At 39.6% G+C, this 19482-nt stretch overlaps 1 protein-coding gene across 4 annotated transcripts in view; it reads right to left on the bottom strand.

Moving 5' to 3' along the window:
- The window catches only part of VEPH1 (ventricular zone expressed PH domain containing 1), a 96619-nt gene that overhangs the window by 74243 nt on the left and 2894 nt on the right, over nucleotides 1-19482 (bottom strand). Inside the window, exons 2-5 of one of the 4 annotated variants that reach the window (XM_069792872.1) lie at nucleotides 18818-18939; nucleotides 11033-11103; nucleotides 4749-5040; nucleotides 2477-2692 (exon numbers count right to left, since the gene is read on the bottom strand). In XM_069792872.1, coding sequence (XP_069648973.1) covers nucleotides 2477-2692; nucleotides 4749-4886 — 354 coding nt within the window. In that variant the 5' untranslated portion in view covers nucleotides 4887-5040; nucleotides 11033-11103; nucleotides 18818-18939. Of the gene's footprint in view, nucleotides 1-2476; nucleotides 2693-3640; nucleotides 3776-4748; nucleotides 5041-8061; nucleotides 8199-11032; nucleotides 11104-13672; nucleotides 13802-18817; nucleotides 18940-19482 lie in introns of those variants that run through there. The other 3 variants (XM_069792873.1, XM_069792874.1, XM_069792875.1) reach the window with 3 other exon arrangements.

The raw sequence follows: 19482 nt of genomic DNA, 5'->3' as shown, positions 1-19482 counted from the left end.
GCTGAGAGGTACTACTGAGTAGGAGCCATATTCTGCCTCCAAGTTATACTCTGGGACTCCACACAGAAAGAATGGGAAGATAAGGTTTGGCCCTCTGACTAGGATTTAAAAGATCTAAGAAAATTCCAAAGAACAATTTTTTTTTCCTCTACAATAAAGACAAAATACCTAGTTAAGAAAAGGTTTGAATTCAGATGGGAGGAGAAAGGTTTCATTTGTTCTGTTATAAATATCAGGGCATGAATGCACGCTTATGAAAATGTGAAGGTGACAATGAAAAACAGATTTCGATAATATGATATAGTGATGTTTGCAAACCTAGGGGACCTCCCTGCTGCTAATATCAACAGAAACATGCTGTGAGATTCAACCCAGCTGTCAGATATTCATTACTACTTCAACTATCCCTCACGTATTGTATAAAAACTCATTTTATGCCTTCTTTCTTCTTTTATGCAAAGGAACTTGCTGATAATAGCTCTGTTTCAGGGAGCAATAAATGTACTTTTATAACTTTCTCATTTTATTTCAATGAACTCCTTGAAGTAATCTGCAACACAGTGCAATCCCAAAACATTTGGATGCATGCTTGATTTAGGCACACAGTTGCCAACAGCACAAACTGAAAGCTTAGACAAGCCATTGCAAACTTCAGTATTCTTATGAAATATGATTGCTAAAGTACCTCAAAGACCAAATATGATTTTACAATGTACAGTCTCTTGTCTGGGAAGTTTAAGCTGTGCTGCTGTCAGTATCCAAATCCAGTTACTGTCTCACCTCCGGGTACGCGAGACCAAAACGGAGATAACCGACACCTCCAGGAATGCGTTGCCTAATCGGAAAGGGTGTTCCCTACCAAAGCCAGTCATTCACAGAGAAAGGCAGAGGGGACGTAACCCCCTGATTTACCACTGACCTTCATAGGATGTATTACTGTGCCCTGTGCTGCAGTGCAGCTTATGGTTCATGGCTCAGGGGTGCCAGCACAGTGCAGAAGAAATCTTGCTAAGCTGCATCTGCAGTCTTGACCAAAAGTCTGGCTAGAATAAACCTCTATGCTTCCTAAACCAAAATCAATATGAACGTGGGCTTCAGAAAAGAAGGTTTTTTTCTTCTTTTAGTATTTTGCTATAATACACTTTTTTGTGCATCTTTAGAGAGACAGACTGGGGGTAAACAGAACTGACCATACTAAAGGATTGTAAACTAAAATTTCATTGAAGCAAATTCAGCATTGATGTTATTTTTTCCAGAACATTTTGATTCTTTTGGACTTTAAACACTTTCAGCCAAACTAGATGAGGAATCTCAGTAAGTTTATGGAAGAATATATTCTACAAGGGGATAAGCAGTAACTTTCATGGGACAGTGACTTACTTGTGCCACTATCATTTGAATTTTTATAATAAAAGAACAAAAAAAACCCCACATTTGATTTCAGAGGCAGAGGTAAAGAAAGCAACTATGAAACAGCAGACGTACTGCAAACATCACCCCAGAGTAGTCTGTATAGAAAGGCACTTCATAGCAACTGTTTCTTCATCTGAGACTGAGCTGGTCCCCATGAATTGTACCCACAGCTGATTTAATACCAGATTCCCTCTTCCCCCCACCTTTAAATGGCTTTTCACTCCCAGCTTACTTTCTTAGAAAGCCTTGGAATAGCCCATTCCTCTCTCCAAAAAGGCTGTTATATACTAAGATGTCTTCTTTTTAGTCTTGCATTCACAGGGAGTGATAGTTCATAGACTACTGAGTTCAGACAGGACCTGATTTTAGCTGTTCTTCTAGCAACTGTTTTTGAGACCTAAATACCTTTTCGATTTTCTTGTTGCTGCCTCCAACACTTAGTAAAGTATTCTAAGAAATTATTTCAACACGCCTGGCCAGAGCATAACTTCTTTCTAGTCCTCTATTTAGAGTAGTAAAAATTGGATTTTAGTTCAGAAGTCAGTTTTCTATGTTATATATGGACTTGGCTTTTACAATCAAAATGTTAAGGGAGATCCTCCTTACTGACAGCATGTCTAGTGACCTAAATTTCACATCATTAAAATCTCTTTGGCATTTTGCTGCCTTCCAGAATGATTCAAAAGAATAACCTCTTCCCTGATGCTAAGTGCTTTCAAATTAATCTTTCTGTAACCACAGAAAGTGATAGTCCTACATCTCCCACTTTAATACTTACATGAAATGCAAATACTTAGAATTAATGGAGAATTAATGAAATCTGGTACTAAACAGTCGAGACACTTCTAAAGATAAGGAGGCTGCCAAAACTTTTGATTCACTGCAATGGATGCCATATACATGTAATAATATACTTTAACATTTGGGGTCATATTCTTGGTTTTAAACAAATGCAACCACTCCCATGCACCCTCAAAAACCATAAAGTACAACTGCCTTCTAAAAAATAAAACTGAATAGCCTATGAATGCACTACACTCCCTTGTTTTCAGCTCATTCTTACCTGCAAGATACAGCTCATGATATCGGATGCAATTTTTGCATGTGGTGTGTCCTCATCTTTTCCAGAGGGCTTCAGGTTGTGTTCTAGACATGACTCCCAGAGAGCCACAAGGGCTTTCCCATGCTTTTCTATGGACGCCGTCTCCCTGATGGCAGTGGTGATGCGAGTGATGCAGATTTCCACCACAGCCTGGTCATTGTCATTGGTCTGGTAGTCCTGGTTCAAATGAAAAGACATTTGCCAATGAATGCCCACCCTTTTCAAGGACCCCACAAAATTAGCCTGAAGGCATGAAGTTTTTGTAACTGTCCAGTGTCCGTTTTCTCACTTCCACCTTTACAACAAACATTTAGTGCAATTAAGCACAGAAATTAGTCATCCTATAGACAATTCACTGGTTTAGGTCTTAATTCTCATTATTGTAAAGGTATGGATTATATTATCAAATGATTTTTAGTAGTCTGTCTTGAAGCATGGCTTTCTTGACCAGGGATTGTAGCCACACACCGTAGAATCACTTACACAGGCCTCTTCTCCCATAACTGTCCTAAAACTGAAACTGGGATTGATACACCCACAATATATATAGCCAAATGCAGTGTCCCAAGTATTTCCCATCATGTTGAGTCCCTGATGTAAAAACAGTTAGTTTCAATTAGCATCAATGTAACATGAATAGAAGTTAATTAAACAGGCTTTATCAGAAAATCCTGTAATCCCCTGTAATTACTGACACAGATGCCACATGGATATGAAATGGCAGTGCTTTGCCATAACTAAAAGACTCAGAATACACAATCGCCGTCCCTCAGTCTAACCTATGCTGTTCCACCCTAAAAAGTAATGAAGATGAAAGACAGACTGAAGTATTAATCAAAAGTCATTGGTTTTGCTGGATAAAGTATGGTCATTTTTAAAGGGCTGGAGCTAAGTTCAGCACTAGCTTGCAGAAGTGCAGCTCCAGAGTTAGCTCCGGGGGCTCTGCACTGCAGCGTGGTACGACAGCGTATCACAGGCAGAAACCACAACGTTTGGGTCTGTCTCAAAGCAATTCTCTGCCTTTATTCACAGCTAGCCCTCTACAAGCTTTGCTTGGCATGACAGAAAAATCCATGCACTTATTAAAAAAGGAAAACACTTAATTTTTCTTTTGTATAAGTTTACCTATTGATAAAGAGGTGAACAATTTAACAGCCGCTGGCTGAGAGGGCACAAGAGCAAACCCCTAGCGAAAGTCATGGTCTTTGGCTGTGCGTGGACATGGAGAGCAGAGCGGTCCTGTCCCTACTGCTGTGAAACTCCTCACATTTGCAGAAAAACCTGTGTCAAACCCAGCTTGCTCAGGCAGTGCTGGAGCAGCTGCCCGATCTCCAGAGCCCTCTGGTGGGAATCGCTTGGAGGTAGAGGATGGCTCTGCATGATGCTTTAGCTGCTTAATGCAGACCAGCATGTTTGTGAAAACATTTTTTAGCCAATTCAGGCATTTTCTCTCAAAAAGCATGGTAGGGGGAATTTGTGTAAAATTCCTGATAATCTGCAGTTAGGCGAGTCAAAGTACATCACAAACAGCAGAAGCAATGGCCAAAATAACTTGATTAATGTTCTCAAAGACTGTGCAGATATAGTTGCTGTCAAAGAAATGACCAAAGAGAAGAGCCAGTGTACAGTGGCTGTCCTGATGGATGAGTCAGTTCTTGTTGCAACTGGCAATGTCATGATCAATGCTCCGAGAGTCAGAGGTTTGCACCTTGCCAAAAGTGATTTCTAAAAATCACATGCTGTATGAAGTGCCAGAAAAGCGCTGTTATGAGAACATGTACATGTTGCTAATTGAATATGCTAAGCCTCAAAAAAGATTTTTCCCTTCCCTTTGGCAAACTGGAAGCAGGAAGGATAAAGAGCTTTTTTTTTTTTTTGGACAGCACTTTCAAAGAGTTTACCAAAATCTGTAAGCCTACCATCATCCAGAACACTTTATGCTGCAAACAGAATACACACTATATGAAAAGTGTACTTGTAACCGCCTGTTAATCTTTAATATGCCTTAAACAATATTTAATAAAAATTATGATAGAGAAGAACTTGAAATATCTTTAAAGGAAATCCAGGTAGTAGGAACTGGATTTGGTTACCACATTTTTAAATCTTACACTTTGTTTGGCATTCCTGAGTTTCTAAAAAACTTAAATCGTTTATGTCCCTGTCATTAATATTTTATTTATACAACACATTTAACCTCATGCAAAATTATTAAGGACAGTGTTTCACTTACCACAGATGAACTAATTATTCTTATTTGTTCAAGAGCTTCCGAGAGGCTTCCTTCAATTTCAGCATCCTCTAAGGAGAAAAGATCCCCTGCACGTGAAAGGTCCTTTTGTGCCAAAACCAGCCCAAACAGATGATGCATGGCTGCGTTCGCTGCCACTCAGCCAGACCTCTGCATGCACCATGTGCGTGAATGACTCAGATGAGGACAGAATGGAAACAATCCTGTGGACTAGTGATCAATTTAATATGAAGAATAACTCTGGGGCATATTTCAAGACTTCCTTGGCCCCCATCTAAAAGGGAAAAAAAAGGGGGGCAGGGGAGGAATTAGCAAATGCATTGATTGTCATATTCCAGTTTAGCAAAGATTTTTAAATGGTGTATGTGAGAAGCATACAGGATCCCCTGATCCAGGGACATCCTTAAGCACGTACCATGAACTGCATGTTGAAGGACCTTTTCCCCTCAAGCACTAAATAGCTTAAAATTAGCTAAACAGTACATAACTCTTGATAAACAAAACCAAGTTTTTTTCATTTCGATGCATATTACCTGAGCAGGATGGTGACTGGACTAACTGATAAGGATTACAAACTGCCTTTCTGTGGTCAGTAGCAGAGTGGAGCTAGAGGAGGCGGGTAAAGCCACTTGGTTTGTTTTCTGGGTTGTTGTGTCTTGACTCCAGAAATACACTATTAGCAAGATTGAGAAGATAATGATTTTTGTTTAGAAAAACAGTCAGTTTTACTGCCAAAATGATCCCTGCAGTCTTTCCAACTCCTGTAAAACAAACACTTGGCTGAGCTGAAACTATGCACTTCTCCTTGGCTGGGGAATTTAACAGAAGCCGAGCCAAGTGGGGCCGGGATCAGCACCATGCACTTGTGAAAGAGGACAGTCCTGCACTTGTGCCCCTAAACTCTGCTGTTTAAAGCATCCACAGAGGAGATATTTGCCTTAATGACAGAATTTCATTTTTTCCACATTTCAGAAGTGCTATTTGTTATTCCAAGCCCTCCAGGACTTGCCTCTTGCTGATAGGTCCCCTCTGCTCATACACCTTTAAAGCGAGGGTCTTCATGGCCAACCTCAGTGCACATGAGAAAGGGACTAACGGCACAGGGCTCTTCAAGCCCAGAACATCCCATGGGGCTTAGACACCCTCCTTGGGCTTTGCCAAGGCAGGTACAAAGCCATGCCAGCAGAAAATGTTTGTCCTTGAGTCTTCCAAGGGTCTCCATGATGGCCCTGCCAGTAGGAACAGGGGAAGGACAGTCCGTCCTCCCTCAGGTCCCGATTGTACTGCACTTCTTCCAACCTTTCTGATCAACACTATTCACGATGACAAAGAAACCCAGCAAGCTGTGATTTCTCAGCTCCAAAGAGCACCTCTAAGTGCAGGGCCCTCCACGGGCTGCTAGCGCTTCAGGCAGAGCTGCGAGGGAAGTAGGGCAGTGGAAGACCCTGCTGTTCAAGACCCTACCGAGAAAGGGGTGAACCACACAGAGGACATTCACCAGCACTCATAGCAGCCACGCTGGCTGGCAGCACACTGAGATTCTGCCAGTCAAAAGGGACACAAAGACACATAGCACCATGGCCCTGAGTAAGCTCAGAAGCACATGAAAGGAGAGGTTACAAATGGGAATGCCTCTGTGCCCCGGGAAGCTGCTACACAGCTCAGCGACTTCACCCCGAACAAGCTCTGCTTGACGGTCACCTCAAGCTCCCTTTAGCTTTAACTGCATCTGTGTTGGCCATCTTTTAGTACACAAGTGATCATTCTCACTCCTTCAACACCAACATCTTCCACATGATCAATATTTTCTCCATAACAAAGTGTGTGGAGATAAACACAGCACCATTCAGAGAAACTGCGAAGTAGGCTGTTAGTTGCTGTTTTGTGAATCAAAATGTCTTTCTGAATTGAAGTAAACATACCTAAATGTAAAGGCCTTACATGTAATGCATGTGTATATATGCATGTCCTTTACCTTTAGGTATGCAACAATCTAAAAGTTTCAGCTTAGCCACTAGTGGGTGTCTTTGCAGGAATACAACAGATACATGACCATCTAGCTGACAAAATTGTGACATTAAGGTAGGCATACACTATATATGATAGTCATTAATTCAAGAGCTTAAGTTAGCTTCAAATGTCACACACTGGAAAAGCAGTTGCTAGAACTGGACCAGTCTGCCTTGGTCTGCACACATCGCTTAAATGACCTAGGCTGCGTTTCCAATGAGTAAAATTTCCCCGCAGCTTTATATAGAGGAAAGAGAAATCTCTGAGATTTGACATATGTTAGCTGAAGTAAAAAACAGGAGAAAAGGGAACCTTGTGAAAAACATATATATTAGCTGAAGTAAAATATAGAAGAAAAGGGAATATTATGAAAAACAGGCTATTTGTAGTCTGGACAGAGTGATGAATAGGCTGAGTAAGTGTGACAAAGTAAGGACTCAAACTTCACCACATTTTCCACACAGGCTTGCATTAGATGACGCTGCTATAGGTACCACCACAGTCACCCCAATGGCACGTGCCAAGCGGGGCAGGCAGAGAGCTCCTGCCCGCTGCTGCCTGCCTGCTGGAGCACGTGGAGGCCTGCAGGAACCTCTGTGCAGATCTGTATCTAACCCAGCGTAGCTTGACACGATAACATGCATTAAAACACAAACATTAAGTCACAAATGAAAACTTTCCTTCTGTCTTCACTTATTCATCTAATACAGTACATACCAAGCACATCTTCCAGGGGGCCAACTCCTCTAGGTTATTCTCTTGAGCTGATGAACAAAGTACTACATTGTTGCAAACTGGATCTATAATTATTACTTGAAGTACAGAGTATCCTTAATCCCTGTTACTCTATTTTAAGCTATTTTTCAGGAAAAAAAATGCAAAACGTCAAATAAGGGGAAGAACACTGAGAGCCTTCTGGAAATAACTCAGTGAAACAACATCTATTTTAATAGCATAAACAGCACCTTGCACTTGATCTGCCACAAGCCTGATTGTAAGGTTTTTTTTAATTTTCCCAAATCTATCAATATCATTACACAGGACTTTTGGTTTGATTATTTGCAACAAGACAGAAGCAGAAAAGAGCTTGAAAATAAGATTGCAAACCCTGAAGCACAACAGGCTATTGTCCTCCTGACAATTGCTATGGCATAAATCACCAGTCACGAAGCTGAAGAGGATGGTATAAGTACAGAAGAGATTGGGCCCATGTTCTCATACTCAGCAATTCTCAAATTCAAAAATAAAAGTTCAAAAAGCCGCAAACACAAACTGATTTTTTTACCTGTTCATGTTCCACAACGACACCTTCAATGATGGTTACAGGTGCAAAGCTTGTGTTCTTGGAAACAAAGCCTGACCATTTGCTTTGCTCTCCTGCTACCCCAGGCAGCATCCCAGGGCACAGCAAGTGGAAAGCTGGGGAATCGGGCGGCAAGCAGTGAACCTGAAGCTGTTAATTGCAGTGCCAGGAGTAAGGCATTTCAGGAATGCAGACTAAAGCAGCCTAAAAGTTACCAATGGCTCCGTCAGGTGACTAAAGGAACCTAAATGCAGAGAGGCCTTATCTCTGAATGAAACACTCTGTTTCTAGGACAAAATATAAAGCCTACTCCACTTGAGGGCAGTTGTTTTTAATAGAGAAAACAGAACTCTCTGTGTTAGTGGAAAGCTATCCTTCCCTGGGAAGAAGGTAAAAAAAAACCTCAGTAAGCTCACATTGTTTGAAAGAAAAAGAACAAGTGAACAAACTTGCTACAGAAGAGATTCTCTGTCCAATGGAATAAATGCTATCATTCTGGAAAACTTTACATGAATACAAAGGAGGGTCTGAAGTTCGCTTTAGCTTTTAACATTACTCTCATAAGTAGCCTAACAAAATCTGCACACATAATTTAGAAAAATGCTATAGGAACGAAGATCCATTTGAACCCTCTCTTTGATCAGCTGCACTGAAACACAGCAACCCCTTCTTGGCCTTTTGCAAATGATATTCTACTCAATGTGCTTCTGCAGAAGAAGAATTTCTCAGAAAGGCCCTGTTGTCTACCTGATGAACAGACACTTTTTATGTAAGTTTTATAGACAACACTAAGGACAATGCAGCAAAATGTTTACTTACTATAAGCTCTTTGAAATGGAATTATAACAAATCTTCTTAATACTTACATTATGTAACAGTGCTGAAAATGCTTTTCTTGCATAGGTCCTAAAAGGAGAAAACTGTCCTTTAAGCATCTCCTTGCTCACTACAAGATTATACTCTGTCCTACTAACAGGTAGCTGGCACTGAGGAAAAGCATAATATATGTGTCTTCTAAAATGTTGTGGGTTTTTTTTTTTAATTTATTTTTTAAAAAGGGTCAGGTTGGATGATAAAATTCCTTCAGAGTATGGTTCCCAAGATGTCTCATCAGCTTGACTTCACATCACCTATCAGCATCTTCTCATTCAGATAGGATAGAGATTACTGTATCTGTCAGACCAGCATCCGAGACAGATCAGACTTATATTTGTGTCCCATGTACACAAGCAACAGAGACGAGGCAAATGGTCTTGCCAAAGATTGTAAGTCCTGTGTGGCTCCCCATCGGCAGAGTGCCTGTGAGGGGTCGCAGCAGGGAACCACACCTTATGGTCAAAACATGGGAAACAAAGCAGTGACTCTTGTCAAACTTGTAGCAAACTTCAACTCGTTATGCAGGGAAAAAAAGACTCAGCTGATTACACAGGCCATTTCCAATGGTTCATGGTGCAGTCCCTCATCTAATTCAAAGTTTTGATTCTGATTTTCAACACCTAGTTTCCCTTTTCATGACAAGCTGAAAGAGCCATACGTTCCCTGGGACCTTGAAGCTGTTCCCCTCCAAGGTGAGTCTCTTAACTTGCTGGAGGCACAGCATTCTTACCAAAGCTCCTTATCAGAAGCAATCAGAATAAAAGCTAGCCTGACAGGTTTCAGAGCTTGAAGCAATTGAATTGGTCTGTTTGCAAAATAATTCCCCCAATAATAGAAGATTAACAATAAAAATTCCATGTAAAAGGGCAGTTGGACCTAAGGGCATCCAAAAGCCAATTGAACTCTGAGCTAAAAGACTGAGTCTTAGAGTTTTATCAGGAACTTGGATTCTGCAGAATGACATTAGAAGGACAAAAAAAAAAAAAAAAATCTTTTAAATCAAAGAGGAAGGGGAGAGGATAAAAATTTTTAAATTTACAGTAAAGCAAATTCTACAAGAAATTAAAATAATTTCCTTAACTTTCAAAAGACTTGACATGTAAGTATCGTTGCCTGATTTTACCAGATGGTGCTATCCCACTGAAAACAAAAGTGCAACCTTCAAAGAACTGTGCAATAATATTGTTAATCTAGTTCCATGCTAAGCAACATAAATCGAGAAAAACCTCACTATATTTAAGGAATTTTAGGAAATGCAGGCCACCTAGAGTTCATGTTAAGTGAACCTTATAGTATCTTCCAGTTTGCTCACTGCAAAGCAAGAGGCCAATAAAACCTTACTATACTGTTGAACCAATCTTGCACGTGAACTTACATTAATACTGCATTTCAGAAGGAGGTTAAGCATGCACAGTACTAAGTCCTGAGCTAACTCAGCCCTGCAGCAAAATCCATAACCCACCACCATCGGGAATAGTCCCTGCAGGCTCTCAAAGCCACTGTCCAGTTGCAGTTGAATACATCAAGAGACAACAGGCTGCGAGTACAAACCATCCCCTTGCTGGAGCAGCACTGAGGACAGATGATACTCCAAACCCAGCAGACAGCCAGAACTCCCAAGTGAATCCAAGATTAATTCAGCACATCCCAAACCCCATTCTCCTCTGTAACACTCAGAACCATGCATGGTTCTCCTCAAATGCTGCAGCACAGCTCCTGACAGGAGCGCTTCCAGCTGGTGTTTCTTGTTCTGTACCGAAGGACCAAGAAACCACAGGCACCAAAGCTCTTTGATAAAGAAAAGGTAACATACATTTTCTGAAATATTAAAGAAAGAAATCTAAAAGGTATAAAGCGAGCACCCAGTTCAAAAAAGTAACTTAAAGTGTCAAGTAAATTACACAGGAGAGGAAGGTGATCTGAGAATTCCCCTTAAATGGAGACACTTGTGTCAAAGGACTGAGAAGCCAGAGGTCTTGCTTTACCATGGTGATCTTGGGCAAATCATAGTCCAGTGGTTTGACTACTCTATCTATAAAAAGGAAAGGGAAAAAAAAAAAAAAATCAATTTTCTTACCTCGCAGACATGTTGCCATGCTTAATACACTGGATTGTATGAAGTGCTTTGGATGCCTTAGATGAAAGACACTATAGGAAAGCAAAAGCAAAACAGTATTAGTAACTCCTTGCCTTTTCAGCACTCTGTGTGCAGACTATAAAATATATGCCACATGATACCTCCAGGAATACAACTGTGTCTTTCAACAAACAGGGCTTAATATTTAGGACCTGGTCCCATAAAAACCAAACAGGACAGCAGCTCTACTAAACCTTGTGGGAGTTTGTGATGTTATTCACACACGCATGGATTGAACAAAATGATGTTTAGATTTCCATTCTCTCTGGGGGTGGGGACAAATGTTTTCAGCAACTGCATATTTAGTTTTATTTTACATTTTCATGAATAGGAGGAAGGTTAGAATTATCTTTAAAGCAAACTTTTATTCTGTGCCTATGATAGGATTCCCTTCTCTTGAAATCCTTCTCCCCCATCTCACAGGAAAAATCTGTTTTGTGGAATTAGAAAAAGTAGGTCTCAAACAGTTACAGAAGTCTGTAATATCTCCAAGACTGCTGGATACTTCCTTCCCCACATGCACCCATCCAGGAAAAAAAAGAAAGCCTGGATACATTTCCTGCTTATTTTCAGCCTGAAACTTTCCCAATAACATTCACATATGCAATTTATGGACAGAATATTGCAAGATATTTCAGAGAACTTTCCCCTTCCGTGTTAGACTAATAATTTGATTTATTTTTATGTTTGAAAAGCTTTTACTGACTAAAATAGAGCACTCTTTCAAAACTTTTAAATAAAGTTCTCACATTTTTCACTGAAAGAAAAGGATTAAAGATTATATTGAAAGAGCATCATTTTCACACAGGGTGAATAGACTACAGCAGTTCCCATGGGATCAGCTGCATATATTTAAACTCTTCCCACAAGACAACCATTGTTTCCTACAAGCGTCTCTCTTCTTTTCTGTCATGACAGGTTTCCACACTTCATGTCATCTAGAAATCCCATGGATGCTGAGCTGGACCAGATGATGAAACAATAAATTATGAAGTCTACTAATTAGGCTAGGGTTATAAATGTTTTCTGCTAATGAAACACCTTGCTGCAGTCCTAGGAACTGTGAACTGACTTGCTCTCAACATCCAGCTCTTATACACAAGGAAGCAGTATTCTTACTGGAGGCAACTGCAAAATAATCAGAAGAATTATACAGCCTCTCTCAAGATCTATCTCTTCTACCAGAATTGCAGGGCTATACTACTATCCTTAGTTTGAAGTTCAATGTTCTTCCTAGAAGTGTAAACCAGCTTGTAAATATTCTCCCCTGTGATAAACTGGCTTGATCAGTAGGTTTTATAGGTCAGATCCTGCTCAAAGTGAACCAGATTTCACAGATCTCCGAGGCAATTTTGGCTGCACAATCCATGCAGAACCCAGCTGATGCAGAGTGGTAAGAATGTACTTATAAACTTGCCAATTGCTACTTTTGCAAACAGTTTATAACTTGACCAAATTTTTTTTTTTTTTAATATATATATCTATCTATCTACTTGATAACCTGTGTGCTGTCAAGACAGTTTTCTACAATTTTCAGTATATCAGAAATCACAAAGTTTTATATTTGAGTGCTGTTTCAGAACACACCAATGCTACATATAACACTTTGTAAGACTTAACATTTTTTAACATCAGTAAGACAGATTTGTAAGAATTCCATTTCTAAATATCTTCATGATATTAAAATATTATGCTAAAATAAACAACACTCTGCTAATATTGAATAAATTGCTTCATATAACAAATACCAGTACACTCATTGTCATGGTGATGCTGTCAAAAGCTGGTCATTTTCAAGTGTTGCTTAATGAGCTTTCATATCTGTGACAAATTTTCAATGTTACAAGAAAAGCGACTTGTTATAAAATTTTACAAAATGTATAAATATGTATTTCTGTCTAAAGAGAGTGAAAGACTAAATGGAACAGAGCATGAGGGACTACAGGATAGGGTCCCTAAGAATGCCACTTTGGAAGTGAAAATTGAACCAGAGCAATAAATAAATGCAAAGTCACTGTCCCTCAAAGTCTCCTGAAGCAGCAGTCACCGAACAATCATTGAATGTCCTAAAGTTCCTCCCAGGCACCTGGCAATCCACTCCAGTTTCTTCAGCACATGTTTTAACAGGGCCAACAGTTTCCCTAGCCTGCATTTTCAAAGTTCCTCTAATGTAAGGCAATAATTCTACAACACTGGGCACAAAGTGCCTCCTAAGCATGGGGAGGAAAGTGAAACACACTTGAGCCCCAGGATGAGTCAAGAGCACTGCAGGATTAACTTACATGCTGTCACACACCACAATACACAGGCACTGCTTTTTCTTTCTGTGGCACTTCAAGCTAACTTACAATGTTTTTCACAAACATTACCGTAACACATTTACACATATAATAAGCACAGTTCCTGCATTCACAGAAAAAACCAGTAACAGTCACACTATTAAAGACTACCTTTCCTACACTCTCAAAAACCTCTTCCATTATTTAATATTTGAATCTGCTACTCAACTTCTTTCCATGCAGTAATTTATTCATTATTGAAAATGTTACATGAATGCATATTTAAGTTAGTTATTCGTACCTCTCAGAAGAGAAACCTCTGAAAAACATTAATAATTGAAGGCAAAATGTCGCTCTTTAGAGAAATTCTGATGAAATCCATTACAGTTGTCAGTCTCCCTTCCATCCCCCTGTCTCTGGTATGCGAGGCTGCTGGCTCAGTGCACAGCCTTGTCAAACCAACCGTACAGTCTATTCAGTTACCCTGGAGTTGTCATGTGGAATCAAGCAAACAAATATCTTCTCTCCATTTTCCCCAACTTCAGCACTCAAAAACAGATCAGAACTAATTCTTCACAAAGCTTAACTCCAGCAGCAGCTTGAGTGAAAATGCTCCGAGCTTGATATGGAATTTGAATTAGTTAAAAGGATTTATCAACAGCCAGTGGTTACATTCAGTTAATTAGTAACTTGCTTAAGAGTAACAAGGAAATTGCAGAAGTTTAATATTACTTATGGGGCCTCTTCTCAGAAGTTGGTGAGAAGGCTGGACCCTTTCAATGTCTTTGGAGGAAGATTAGCCAAAAGAAAAATCAGGAAAGAGGACACTGGAGAAAATTCATCCTTTCAGTTGACACTCGTTGAATCTCACCAAATCATAGAACTTCAGCCAGCCCTTGGAAAGCATAACTGCCCAGGTGGAACCAGTGCCCAGGACCTACCTGAAAACCTCCAAAGCTTGGCAGCCGTAGCAGAGAAATTATTTCTAAATCATTCTGGCAGCATTCTGCACACAAGCTGAATATGCTTTCCTTCCACATTAAGCACGTCTCTATACTTTTCCCTTTAACCTTCCTTTAATAAATAAATTCCAGATTCCCAACAAATCAACCATAACTAAAGCCTACCCTACACAGACCCGAAGGAACATGATGGAACTGATACTGGCTATGTCCTCCTCTCCTGGGAGACCACAGGAGCAAACCCACTCTGGGAGTGTCCCAGCAATGACATTTTTCTAATAACAGCCAAAGTAATATCAAATGAACCAACACTTAGAACAGCGAAGTGTAAGGTCAAATGCTCTTAGCCAGCTGCTGGAAGAAAATAAAGACTGTTTGCTCAAAGATAATGAGGGGGCACGTTTGTACCATTCTTGCTGGGGCTTTTGTCTTTTTGCAATACAGAAAGGATTTATAAATCATACAGTTTAGAAAAAAAATCTGCTCCATAGAATACACATTCAGTTATACGAGTCCTCAATTTGATGGCAAATCCTCCAAATAGCTTTTTCGCTCCTGTTCATTCCACCATGGCATCTACAACCAAATACAAAATTAATGGTGGGTGAACACATACTTTTAATGATGCTAAGTCATCATTGTTGTTGTTACTGGTTTTTAAATAAAATGCAATTGTGTGCTCTCTACATCTTCCTTTTAACTTATTATGTATATGAAGAATACAGCTTGCTTGTCTCCTACCTCTACGAGACTGTAAAAAAACTTGCAAGCTGATAGCAGAACATAAATATTCTCACTCTAAAAATCATTTTCTAAATAAGAGATTTAAAAAAAACTTTTTTCAAAAGGCAGCATGGTCTAACTAGGAAAGCATACATGAGAGTCTTGAATTTTACTTCTGCACTGGTAACTACATAAGTCATTGTACAGTAGGAATTAAGAGGTTGATTCCTTCACTCACTGTGAGCCTACTTTTGACTTCTAATAGCAACCGAAGTAACATTTCCCCCCAGCATATGACAATCTTTTAATTTTTCATGTGGAAGGAAAAATAGAACCACGAGCTTGTTTTGTACTTACTCAAACACAACTACAGTTGTAGCTAATGACCGTCCTCAGAAGATTTACATGGAAAAGCTTTTCTGATAACTATGCTGGAAGGATAAAACCAGTGTTGACTGTCTTCTCAGACAACCCATTCTCTTAATGTCATGAGGTGGACAGTAGGAAGGGGTTCCTCTTACTCTGAGGTGAATGCGCTCTGCTCCCAGAATCATCTGTACAGTCAGTAAGAAAACCAAGACAGACAGCAGACTGGGGAATATAAGGCAGCAAAGTAAGGATCAGTGAGAGAGACCCAAACAAGCTTTGAAAAGAAGACTGATGGCATTACCATGGAGAAAGACAGCGACGTGGCCCTTTCCAAGCTAGGCACTTCGATTCCTTCCGTTCTGCACACTCCCCAAAGAGGTTTGTCATGCTAGCATCACCCTTTACAACCCTGACATAGTCATACCTTAATTCTTTTGCTTCTGCTTTTTCATTGATGGATTCATTGCTATAAACCATTAATGTCACTAAGACAATGAAATCTTAGCTAATGGAAAATGGCATGTGAAAGAATATAGCAGGAAGACTGACTCAAGCCACACAGCGCAGTTGTCTTAGAATTTCTCTGACCCTCCCCTTGCTGTTTATAAAAATTGTCATCAACTACACAGAGAACCAAGGAATTACCACTGGATCAGGATATGCTTGGAAAGACAAATGAAGTCAGAGACAGCAAAGAGCACTTGAGCCACTCATAAGTCTAAACCACATAATGCACATGGTAAACAAGATATTATGATAATAAGGCAAAAAGATTTTCATATACATTTCACTATCTGAAAAAGGATAATTTACTTTACGAAAATAATTTTTCCCATCCTAGAAAAAAAACTTGGTTTTAACTTTTATTACAATAACTACAATGAATTGATGTCCTTCCTAAACAAAGCCCTGAAAATATTTATTTTGTTAGACTTCTTTTTTAAATAAACATCTTGTTAGGAAAGAGACATGCTATTGTTCTCTCTCTGACTAATTGGTGAAGAGAAACAGAATATTCCATATTCATTGCATTTAGCCTAAATGAGTCATGTTATCTTCTACTCAGACAAAGCATTTTAATTTTAATAACGACAATGCTGACAGCTACAATACTGTTCTTGCAGAAGTTTGCTTGTAAATAATTAACAATTGTTGTATAATGACAGTGGGTTTTTTGATAGCTCTATTAATTTCACAGTCAGGCTGGAGTCTCTTTAATTTAGGGTTTTCATAAAAGTCCAACCCCCTCCCAACCTACTAACATAAAAGGCTAATGCAAAATACAGGTTTACATCCCTGCAGTCTGTCTTGATGCCAAAAATCTGTTGTATACCAAGAGTCAGCTATGGAAAACCAAGGAGAATAGTATAGAAATCACAGATCATACCTCCAAACAGTTTACATGTTTGGCTAATAATTATCCGATTTCAAAGTTAAAGTCTGCATTGCGGTAATCAACAAGTTCACATAGCAAAAATCTGTTCTGTGTTGTAGGACCTGGTGGTCAGTCACTGGTGGTGGCATTGTCAGAGGACAGATTCAGCAGAGGATGGGGCACCACCTATTACTGTCCTTTAAATACGTGCACTCATGCCTCTCAAAATCTTGCCAAGAAAGACACTGGTGAATGTTCCCCTAACCCACTCATATTTTTAAAACCTGGCAACATTCTTCTGATTCTGATAGAATCACCAAGGACACAAATACCTTGAGGACCATGAAAATGTTTCCTGTGTAAGCAAGTTCTTCATTTATCACATGACATATAGTTCACTACATCTTTTACATACATATTACGAATTTCATCCAAGAATTGTGGAACTGGAGGCAATGTTTCCTCTACCATAATAGGAGATATCCAATTTTATTTTTTTTCCATTCAGATAACACATCCTGGTGTTCCCATTCCTGTGAGGATGAAATATGTCACTCCAGACATAACAGAGCCTCTCAAAAGCCCACTGAAGTTAACGGAGAGACTCTTACTGTCATTACAAGGATCTATAGTCTTTTGTTCTCCCAGTAGGTATTTCCTGAAGTTACCTTATACCCATTTGCTGTCCCAGACAAAGAAGTGGATAATGACACAGATATTTATGAAATAGTCTTTGGTTTCTATATGACCCAGGTAACAATAAGCATTTCTGGGCCATGCATTTGACTGGCAGCAGCCCAAAATTTATTGTACTTGCATAGTTTCATACACTAAGTGGATTAGTCAGGATTGTAAACTGTCCTGCCAAATAAAAAAAGTTTGATGTCAACTTAACATTTCTATCAAATTCCGTATTAATTACTAAAGCTATTTTCCAACTATTCTAAATTTTTTCCCATACTAAGTATTGCTTATATTCTACTTCAGTTATTGGCAAAGCATGGCAATCTTGCTTGACACTTTTAGAATAGCTGTTTATTTCTAAAGGCCGAATCATGTGTACCAGACAAAGTCAAAGCTCCTGTTGAAATTAAAAGAGGTTTTCCCCAAATGAAGTCTAAAAACTATAGGATTTGACCCATTGTCTCAGAGGAGCTAGACCCTGCCTCAGCACTGTAGATGATCGTTAGTCAGGTTCGTAGGTGGTTATTGCCTGGCAGCCCTTTCTTGTAACAATACACAGAGCTCATTATCAGCTGCACTGCTCCAAAAGGCTCATCTGCATCACAAAAGACAACATCTGCCGTGCATCTAGATGCCATCTCGTTGATAAAGTATATCAGAAACAGAAAAAGTTTGCATACTCATTTCTTTATAGCCACTGCTGGTTTGGAGGCAGTTCCAAAATACTCATAGGCAACAAACAAATGTCACTGCAGGTCCATCTGACAGTACTTCAGATGCTCCGCAGCCCCGCTTGCTGTGATGGACAAACTGCAAACACACCCAATCTCTTTTTTACATATACACATGCACACACACTCTCACATTCTGCATATCAGATAACATTTTCGTTAACCACCCGCATCATTTTCCAATTGAACTGCATATTTTATTACTTCAGGCATCTATTTCCATTCACTTTGTTTCCCACATACAGTGCTTTCTTAATTGAGCTGCATAGTTTATGAACTGTGCTAATTGAATTGCGTAACTCCGCTACTGAGTTTTTATATACTGTACCAAGCAGCATATCAAGTGTATCAAGCATATTTGTGCCACTGGAGCTACAAGCTCTGCAAGTTGAGGAGTACTTCAGTTCAGCTCTATTTTTCACTTCTTAGATTTCTGTATGTTTTTCCAAATTTGTAATACCAGAATGGGTTGAAATCTGCTTTGAATTTGGCTTAAGCAAAAGGTTTTTTAAGGATAGCCAGGACAAATTAATTAAACTGTTGACGACAGCTCAAGTAACCCTTGTATTCTGTCCCTGAGAGCAGAAGTCAAGAAAACTTACCCTAAGTGCGCAAAGGCAGCTACTCCCATGCAGAAGAAAAACTGCCTGACCACGAAGGACTGCTCCAATAGGTGCTCACACTCCTGGTTTCTGATTAAGAGCCAGAAGCCTTTAAAAGGGTCCTAGAAGTAGGAGGGAAAAGCAGTATTGATAAGTAACCATGAGGACATGCTGTTCTCAGCTGCCACGAGTTAAGAGCTCAGCAATCAGGGCATGCCTGCTGCAGAGAGACACAGCCTCTGGAGCCAAGACTGGTTCTGCACAGCATCCAGCTGTTTCTCATCCTAATTAAGTCTATAGGCTAAGAGTGATTATTAATATTAAACACCTACACTCTGAAGCTACTAATGAAACCAGATAATCCATACCATAGATCCACATTTAAAATTAATATGGGCATTTATGCTAACTTACAAGAAAGAGAAGCAGTACATGTGATACAACGTGCTCATGCCTTTCTTCTGCACAGGTTCTCCTCTTGGCTATGGATAGATGCCACAGTAAGAGCCAGTATTTAAAAAACACTAAAACATCTGTCAGATGCTTAATAAGCTTATAATCATTAACACTATACCTCACAGATTAGCACAATGCTTTCAAATCAAACAAGAGGAATAGTACTTCCACTTCTAATTTCAATAATAGCATCAGAGCTAAGTAGTGGC

The sequence above is a fragment of the Haliaeetus albicilla genome, chromosome 9, assembly GCF_947461875.1.
Source record: "Haliaeetus albicilla chromosome 9, bHalAlb1.1, whole genome shotgun sequence".
Taxonomy (NCBI): domain Eukaryota; kingdom Metazoa; phylum Chordata; class Aves; order Accipitriformes; family Accipitridae; genus Haliaeetus; species Haliaeetus albicilla.
This window is presented reverse-complemented; position numbering and strand designations above follow the sequence as displayed.